Raw genomic sequence first — 9,802 nt, 5'->3', positions numbered from 1 at the left:
TTTTTTTTTTTTTTTTTACAGAGAGTAGATGATGAATGAATTATGAAAAGAGGAAAAAGTCAACCAAAGAAAACCGCTGTTGACTGAAATCATGTCAGATGATCGTAGGGAATAAATTCTAAATAAACACAAAAAGCTATTATTTTCAGCATGTTTAATCATTTCAACCTGGTTGTTTTATTCTGAAATGATCAGGACAGACTGGGAAGAGAGCAGCTGCGAATTGTCATGAGTTTTCTGAAAATAGAAGTGATTCCAGCACAAGAACTATTGAGGAATAAACCAGAGACAAGTTAGCTGCTGTGTTTAGTCCATCTGTCATGTTGGCTGTTCAGCTGTGATATACAAACGGCTGTTTGCAGAGTTTACGTTCCACTTTCTGGCCATCGGTTTGAACAAAATGCAGCCACACCAACTTGTTTAACGTGTTGTCGGTTAGTTTAGAGCTGAATAAACGTTCAGTAAGTGTTCAGTAAATGTTAAATAAGTTTGATCTAGCAGTCTCCAATAGGTTGGGCAAGTTTGAAGTCGTGAGGTGTTCACAGGTAGTCTGTTCCTCCTGCTACCAAAAATAATGGATTAATCCTAGAGAGACTGCTGTAGCGCTTTCTCCTTATTAATGTAACACAGACGATTGTCCGACCAATTAGAATCTGGTCCAGTGAGAGCATATCGATAGTAAACCTAGACGTTGCAGACCTAAGAAAAAGTACTAAACAATGAAAACACACAGCAGCGGCTCAGATTTATTTCAGAGGAAACATCTGAGGTTACATTAATGATGTGCAATAAAAAACAGTCAAGAAAATCCTTGCAGCAAGATGACAGAAATACCCGGTTCCACGTAGTTTTAAAAATAACCCCAGATTTCATAGAATTTGTCTGTTTTCGGTTTGTAGTACACTTGTAAGGTGCCGTAAGCTCGGCAGCGCTGTCTGCCAGCCTTTTACAGCTGGTGTTTTTTAATTAGTCCGTGACAATATAATGTTCTTCCTCGCAGCATTGGTAGCAATACAGTAGAGCCTCAAATGTTTTTATGCTACATATCTCAAAGAGCTACATTAAAGCTCAAAAACAGCAAGTTAAAGTATAATATTTTGTATTTCATTTAGGTGGAAGAGCAGAGTTGAACTGATGTGTATGTTTGGGGGATGTGTGCGTCATCCTGTGCGTAATCTTAAAATGTAGTCGCAGATTGAAACCGATGCAGCATTTCTCCAGATACAGTCGATTGTGACAGACAGCTGCTCCTCCCACGTACCCGGAAGCACCTGAAAGTAATATGGTGCAAAACTTACAGCGTCATAAAATATACTGACAGACACCTTTCCAGCTGTTTGGCATAATTTCTAACCGGAGATCCTTTAAGGCTACGAATTAGCATTTTTATTCCTCGAGTAAGAGGCAAAAATACAAATTTGGGAAATTAACTGTTAAGTCATCTTGTGTCATTTCAGCTTTCAGGAGTAGATTTATCAGCAAATTGTGGGTCCGATTTGTTTATCTGTGCACATTTTCGCCCCTCAGAGGTGGTGGAGCACGCCTGCAGCATCACGTCGCTCATGCTGGGGGAAACTTTACCCTCCATCACCAAGGACATGGACACCTACACGTACCGCCTCCCCATCGGAGTGTGCGCCGGCATCGCCCCCTTCAACTTCCCCGCCATGATCCCTCTGTGGATGTTCCCCATCGGCATGGTGTGCGGCAACACCTACCTGATGAAGCCGTCGGAGCGCGTCCCCGGCTGCACCATGCTCCTGGCCAAATTGCTGCAGGACGCCGGGGCGCCAGATGGCACGCTCAACATCATCCACGGGCAGCATGCAGGTAAGAGCGTGTGTGTGTGTGTGTGTGATTACCTGTTCATTCAGGAGCTCGCAATCTGTGTGTTTGATAAACAACAAGGGGCGAAGGTTCAAGGATGATTCAAACCCTAATCGTACACCCCCTGGCAATATGTAGATAGGAAATTTTCATAATGTGTGCAGCCTATATCTGTAAGTAATTCACAGGCATTTGAAGCAGGAAGATTTGAATATCTGTATCAGTGCTTGGTTATTAAGCCTCCAGGGTGTGGCATAGATGGAAAAAAAAAAGAAGAAAGATTTAAATTTTTCTTGTTTGTATCTCTGTGTAGCTGTGAACTTCATCTGTGACCATCCAGCCATCAAAGCCATCAGCTTCGTGGGCTCCAACCAGGCCGGAGAGTACATCTACGAGAGGGGCTCCAAGAACGGCAAGAGAGTGCAGTCCAACATGGTATTTAGTTTTACAGGAAAAAAGGAACAACTCTCACATCAGGGAATTAAAATAAGGCTTAAAATGCTTCCTATTGTTGTGGGCAAGAAATGCATCAAGCACAGTTGTTGTTACCAAAACAGTTAATCACTGAAACCTTTGACATACACCAACTTGCCACAACATTAAAACCACATGACCTCCCGCCCCTCTCTGATTGGTCGAGGCTTCACATACCTCTGAAGGTGTGCTGTAGTATCAGGTATGAACACGTTAGCATCAAATCCTTTAAGTCCTGGTAGCTACGAGGTGGAGCCTCCATGGATCAGACTTTTTTTTTTTTTTCTTTTCTTTTTTTTAAACCAGAACGTCCTACAGATGCTTGATTGGATTGAAATTGGAGGTAAAATCAGAGTGTATAAATGAGCACACTTATCAGAAGTTGGACATTTCAGTCTTGTAAATCCTTTTTTAATTGATCTTAGGAAATATTTTAATAATTTTGGATATAAGATTTCATGAGCTATGAGCCATATTAATCAAATTTAAAAAAAAAAAAAGACTTGAAATATTCAACTTTACGTGCAATGAATATAGTCTAAAAGTTCACCTTTTTAAATGATGAAAAAAATCTACTTTTTTTTTTTACAATCTGTTGTTTTTTTCAGATGCACTAGTAAATAATGTAAAGGCCAACTGATGCTTTCCACATGTCTGCAAGGATACGTGTGCTGTAAAGTTCATCATTTAGCCACGTCCATGCAAACCCCTCCAGCTGACAATTTAAGCAGCACAGGAAAACAAACAGTGTGCAAAACAAATGCTTGTTATAAGGAGAGACTGTGAGGAGATCCTTTGTCATCCACATCTTTCTAATTCATGATTTAATGAGCTGTAATTGAAGCAGCCGCCGTCAGACTGTGGAGGTGCTTTGATTTGTGCATGCTTTGCATCAAATGTGCCCAAACACAGTGATAAGTTTTGAATTCCCCAGAAAGCCCGTGCTGCAGTACGTCCATCCACTGTGCACCTCAGGAATGCTCTCACTCACATGGTGCTACAGTCCAATTTCTAACCAGCTGTGATACCATGTAAAAAATGCAAAGTCACAGCGTTTCAGAAACCTCCACGGTGGGTTTTCTTTTCAGTATGAGGAGCAATGTGCACCTGTTGTGGTATGAATAGAACCTCTTACTGTCTGCTTTCAAAGTCAGTCATGTGGAAGCCATGTGTTGGTTTTAAAAGAAGATTTATCAGACCAGGTGCTCCAGCGTCCACGTCTGTAAGAGCTCTCAGCGGTGGACAGGAGTCAGATTGAATGCTTTGACCGCTCTGCTCCATATACTGACTCCTTTCTATCACAGCAGCAGGAAGGTTTTCAGCAGTTTGTGCTACTGCAGCTCTTCTGTGGGATGCTTCGTGCCCTATTGTGCTTCCTTCCTCCACTCCTGGTAACCACTGCATACCGGGAACACCCCCACAGCACCTTTGGAGATGCTCTGACCCAGTCGTCTGCCATCACAGTTTCTTTAAGATCCTCTCGCTGCCCATTTTTCATGCCTTCACCACTCCCCCTTTAAGAGCTGACAGCTCACTTGCGGCCTAATAAATCCTGTTCCCCGACAGGTGCCATTATAATGAGATAATTCACGCTTCACCTGTCAGTGGTTTTAATGTTGTGGCAGATTGATGTCCATTTTAGCACCGCGCTGCCTCTGTTTGATGTCCTACAGTCTTTTCAAGAGAAATCCTACTGAGCCGTGTCCTACATTTTTGCTTTTAGGGTGCCAAGAACCACGGAGTGGTGATGCCTGATGCCAACAAAGAGAACACCATCAACCAGCTGGTGGGCGCTGCGTTCGGAGCAGCTGGCCAGCGCTGCATGGCTCTGTCCACGGCTATTTTTGTTGGGGAGTCTCGCGAATGGCTGCCAGAGCTGGTGGAGCGCTCCAAATCTCTGCGCGTAAATGCAGGTAGCTTCTTCTGTAACTGTGTCAATACAGTTAAAGATGTCCTTCCTTAACATTTCTATTAGTATCAGCTCTTATGCGTATTAATATACAGTCTAGCAGCACAATATTGCATTGTTAATGCTAATATACTATATTTCTGTTGAAGGTGATCAGCCCGGGGCCGACGTGGGTCCCCTGATCTCTCCTGAAGCAAAGGCCAGAGTGGAGTTTCTGATCCAGAGCGGGGTGGACGAAGGCGCCAAGCTGCTGCTGGACGGAAGAAATGTCAACGTCAAAGGATACGAGAATGGAAACTTTGTGGGCCCCACCATCTTGGGTAACGTTAAGGTGAGTCAAGAACTTGAAAATGCCCTACAAGAGCTACGAGTTCATCGAGGAGGCTCGGAAAGTAGAAAGGAGACGTTTAAATGAGAGAACTTGTTTTCTGTAGAGCTTTTTTGTAGGTCAAGTAATTATTGCGGGCAAAATCGATTAAGCGAGTGTTTGTTGAAGCTTGTTGTAATTTAAATCAAATGTTCAGCATGCTGTATTTTCTCACCCACTGGTGAGTGTCCACAGGGCTTTATAGCTCTCCTCCTGCTAAGAACGTTTTAGATCAGCTGTGGAGCTTACAGGAATCCTGGTGAGATGAAAGTAACTTCCCAGATTAAAAAAGTTGATAAAATGCTTTTAGCCCTTAAGGCTAAAAAGTCAAACCTTTCAGTGGAACATAGTGATTTTCCTGCCCAGAACGTTTTCCCACCGACACAGAACTTGTCCGCACTAATGTCGATGTTTTTCTAGACGGACGTACAGATGCAATAACAGCTACAAATGTTCTATGAAGCCTGCTGGGCCTGTCGACATCAAAAATACATCAAATATCAGAGAAAACCTGCAGTTTCATTGTTTCTGCAGACTTTAAACTGCAGATGCTGTGTAACCAAGTAACGTTGGACACAGCAGACATTAGCAGTGTTCCCATGAAGTATTTGCATTTTGAAGCATCACATTAGAAAAAGCTGATTTAAAAACTCCAAAATTTGGAGAGAAAAAAAAAACTCACCAGGCTTGCACAAAACCTCCTACATTCACTTGATATGTTGTTGTTTTTTTCACTTTTTCAAGAGTTAATGAGCTTCATGAGAGACAGAAACACATTTTTCAATTAAGTTCCAACACAATGCATGTGTTAGAACAGGTGTTTAAAACATTTTGTAGCTGACTTTAACAATCTGTAAAATAAAATTACAGGTTTCAACAACGTAATTGTGACTATTTACACTCTGACTATTGAGCATTTTTCTTCCAGATTTTAATAACGCCAGTCAGAATTAGTTGAATATTATCTGTAATTTTGTTTAAAATCGTCAGAATAACATCTGCAGATATCTCAAACGTCCTTATGACTCATCTGAATTGCTGCAGCTCATGTGAGGCTTCTCATTGGATGTTGCTCCAGCAAAACATTTGAACAGTGTTAACAGAGGTAATGAGATCAGAAAGGCAGTAAAATAAAAAGGGCTAATCGGTGAGGAGTTTGTGGAGAATGAGAGCTTTGTTCATTGGACACTTGTGGTCAAAATTTACCAAAACTTCTCCCAAAAACATCCTGCTCTACTCAGTAAAAACCACCTGTGATATGTGGCTACGTTTGAAGCCACCTCCTGTTTTCTGTAGCTTCTGACTTGACTACATATGTCCACAGCGTCATTTCACTGAATCAAAACCCTAATCCAGGATATTTGTAATTGCATTTCAACTGGTCAGAATTCCAGTTGAAGGAGTCTATAATTTAATTCTGAGCAGTTCAAACTTAATTTAAGGATCTTCAAATGACGTTGTTGATATCTCGAATTAAACTAGTCAGAACTAATCTTCTAGAAATTAAATTACAGCTCGTCATAACTCAGCAGCAGATATCTGTGTTGTACGTCGTGAATTAGCTGCAGGTGAGAAACACATGAATGTTAAAACTGTGTAACATCTATCCTGGAATAATGACGTTGTTGATATCTGAAATGTTCTTTTTGATTAGTAATAACTGGACTCCGGTTATCTGCACTAGGTTTCGTTTGTGTGCAGATAAGAGGTCCAACCGTGGAGATAAATGTTTGCTTTACAAAATATCCGCATCAGTCGGGACAAAGCGGTGACGGCCTCTGTGCACTGCAGACTTATAAAACATCACCTCCTCACAGGAGCCTTCTCAGGGTGACATTTCCCACCCGTCAAGGTTTCCGCTTATGAGTGTTGAGTGTCACATCTTAAAATAGAAAGTAGCTGTAAGTGTTACAAAATGCATTTACAGCACTTTTCCCCTCGTCTTCCCCAGCATGAACCTAATGGTGCCTTACATCCTGCTAATAATGCCTCGTGGAGTTTTTTAAGTCGTGGATTTTGTTAAGTGCTGGAGGAAACTCATCACTCTGCCGTTCTTTTTTTTTTCCAGTCGGGCATGAAATGTTACAAGGAGGAGATCTTTGGACCGGTGCTCGTCGTCCTGGAGGCCGACACCCTCGACGAAGCCATTTCTTTAATCAACAGCAACCCTTACGGCAACGGCACGGCCATCTTTACCACCAACGGCGCCACGGCGCGCAAATACACTCACGAGGTGGACGTCGGCCAGGTGAGAAATGTGTTTACAAAGGCTCAACAAAATGACGGGAATGTAAATAAAAAGTCTGTTGGAGGTGTGATTTTCAAATCATGAGGTGAACCGGTCACCTTTTGGTGTTATTTTGGTCTTCGCTAACTCACCTGTGATGAGTAAATAGCTTCGTGTGGGCGGCGTCGAGTTTCAGAAGAAGGAAACAGACAGGCAGGGTTCATGTGAAGTGGGAATATTTATTGGAGGGAAGTCGGATGTACGCTGCCAACCTGAAACTGTGTCAGGTATTACCTGGCAGAACACGGTGAGCAGTGGAACAATCCCAAAACTTGGGTATTAACTCAGCAGGAGCGAGTTTATAGTGGATCTCTGGAACAGGTTGTGCGTTACAGTTGAATGTCGATGTTTTTTATTGTGTAAAAATACACGTATAACACGGGATTTACTGTTTTTCATGACATTAATCCAAAGCATTATGTCCATTTTTGTGTATTTATATTGTCTGTTAAGTACGTTAATCCTGGCTTTTAAAGAAGATGCTGCCAATTACATTACACTGCTGCTGTAGACCTGCAGTAGTTGTGGTTTCTTAACAACTTGTGTATTTGATTCTACAGATCGGCGTGAACGTACCCATCCCCGTCCCCCTCCCCATGTTCTCCTTCACCGGCTCCAGAGGTTCATTCAGAGGAGACACCAACTTCTATGGCAAGCAGGTAAATGACAAAAGTGTCACATCTGAGATCATCCAAATAGTCTGCATCCAAAGGTTTCTACACAGTACAGAAACACATCGATTTTTAGTAATTTCCAGGTTTGGATAATTTAGAAAGATGAGAGCGTGGAAAATATTTGTGTAGACTGTCGCACTGGTTCTGTTTTCTTAAATATACAATTTAGATTTTGGAAAACAGTGAATTGCTCATACAAGTAGAGCGCTTCTCATGGTTTCTGGAGCAGGACGGCAGCCAAACCGTTACCGCCTTGACAGCTTGATCGCTTCAAAAGCAAGAAGTATGTTGTGCAGTTGAACACAGACTCCTATTTAGAGCTCAATCTGTCTTAATTTTCTTAAAACTGCACACAAACCTAGTTAGTTTGAAATACAATACAGCAATCAAATAAATATAGAGCATCACAAATGACCAAGTGTTACGTTTTTTTAGTAGTTGTCAGAAAAGTAAAAATATTTTCTGCCTACGAAAATCGTTACGGACACCGTGAATGAATAAGGCTGCAGAGGCGTCGCAAAAAAATTGAATTATTTCCCTTTTTTCAACTCATTTTCAGTTCTTGATTCTAAAAGAGACTTTAAAATACGAGGGAGCAATAATATAATGTTACCTAATTTGTTAAAGGGAAAGTGAGCGCAGGCAGCAGCGTCCCTTTTTGCCCAGAGGTGTTGTTGCAGCTTTAATAAAATGCATTGAACTCGTCTGGGTTCGGTGTTAACTGATTTGTACGAGCTGCGTCTGGCGCTTGTTTGACAGCATAATAACGCGCGTACATCGTCGGATCGCAACGCGTCGGAACGGTCGTATTTTAAAACCCAACAATTTACATGATTAACATCCAGATGTGTGAGCAGAAAAATCACTGGAACCTCCGATTTAGAAACCACAATAGAGACACTAGTTCTTTTTTTTTTTTTTTAAACCTGCTGGACACATCTGTTGTCTGTTCACCACCAGGGCATCCAGTTCTACACTCAGATCAAGACGGTGACCTCACAGTGGAAGGCCGAGGACGCGACTCTAACGAGCCCGGCTGTTACCATGCCGACCATGGGACGCTAAGCTGAACCGGCCGCCGTCCGTCGTAACCCTCAGTGACTTCTTTACATGCCTTACGGAGAAGAAGCCCAGGGAGGGGATCGGAACAAAGGTTACTACTGCTGAGAAAAATTCATACTGGGGGATTATTAGCTGAACATCCTGGACTGTGTTTCTGCACAAATCACACTTTACCTTCACCTGCTTTAGAGCCGAGGAAGGAGATGTAATGTACGGGCTCATTTCCTGTGCTGACCTGGGGCGGGGGTGGGGAGGGGAAGATCAGGAGCTAAACGCGGTCAAACGGTTTTCATGATCCGTTGAGTGCCGTGGCGTCACATTTCTTAAAACCTTCAGGAGGAGACAAAAAAAAAATCGCAGGGATCAGGGCTTCTGCTGCTCAGCAAATGTCTTCCACCGGTGTCTCCTGTGGTTCATTAGACTGTTCTGTGTGTCAGGTAATGGGGTAGATACTTGAATCTTAGATGTGAATGGAAGAAACATCAGAACATGAGCACAGCCATTTTATCACTCCATCAGAACTGAAATACTAGTTGCAGCTATCGTCCTCTAAATGTGTATCCTAGCAGTGTTGGGGTTAGTGTGTGTGTGTCCTCTTGTGTGTCAGATTAAGGTGTTTTTTTACTGCCCCCCCCCATCAAAGAAGCACTTGCGGTCACGAATGGTATCGAGGGTTAAATTGCAGTGTTTCACATGTTATGAGCTTGGAATATATTCTGTGTACACATTATGCTAAAATGTCTGGGGTGAAAACTGTTGGTAGTTGTGCTGCAGTTACGGTTTGTACTAGATTTATTTTCACCAGAGGTATTGAGCTACTTTCAGACCTCGTCCCCCTTCACTTCCCTCTGACTTCTCGGGCCTAAAGATGAAGAGATAACAGCGGGGATGTTGGAGACTGTTTCAATAAAGACGCTGTAATTTGACTGAACTGAGCTGTGATTTCTGCCGAAATGGTTTTATTATACAGTTAAGCCCAAACTTATTTCTAGCCGTGCTAATCGTTGCTGTATAGTGTAGTTCTCCGTAACCAAGAGGCTTCTTCTGGCTGGAAGTGACAGAAGATTTTATTTTTTTTTAAACAATTTTACTGAAAATGTCGCATCCACAATTATTCACATCCTTCGAAATCACCTCTTTTTTTTTTTTTTGAGAAAATTCATATTCTATTATGCTCTAGAACATTTTAATACACTATAAAC

General features: G+C 42.1%; 1 protein-coding gene across 1 annotated transcript in view; it reads left to right on the top strand.

Moving 5' to 3' along the window:
• Window positions 1-9,531, top strand: part of LOC103359908 (methylmalonate-semialdehyde dehydrogenase [acylating], mitochondrial-like) — a 16,634-nt gene extending 7,103 nt beyond the window's left edge. Inside the window, exons 6-12 of the mRNA XM_008285473.1 lie at window positions 1,528-1,830; window positions 2,141-2,262; window positions 4,025-4,214; window positions 4,360-4,541; window positions 6,646-6,825; window positions 7,425-7,523; window positions 8,499-9,531. Coding sequence (XP_008283695.1) covers window positions 1,528-1,830; window positions 2,141-2,262; window positions 4,025-4,214; window positions 4,360-4,541; window positions 6,646-6,825; window positions 7,425-7,523; window positions 8,499-8,603 — 1,181 coding nt within the window. The 3' untranslated portion in view covers window positions 8,604-9,531. The remainder of the gene's footprint in view (window positions 1-1,527; window positions 1,831-2,140; window positions 2,263-4,024; window positions 4,215-4,359; window positions 4,542-6,645; window positions 6,826-7,424; window positions 7,524-8,498) is intronic.
• The last annotated feature ends 271 nt before the right edge of the window (window positions 9,532-9,802 follow it).

Source organism: Stegastes partitus, unplaced genomic scaffold (assembly GCF_000690725.1).
Source record: "Stegastes partitus isolate 25-593 unplaced genomic scaffold, Stegastes_partitus-1.0.2 Scaffold403, whole genome shotgun sequence".
NCBI classification, from domain to species: domain Eukaryota; kingdom Metazoa; phylum Chordata; class Actinopteri; family Pomacentridae; genus Stegastes; species Stegastes partitus.
The sequence above is the reverse complement of the archived record's forward strand: the minus strand, read 5'-3'. Positions and strand labels throughout refer to the sequence as shown.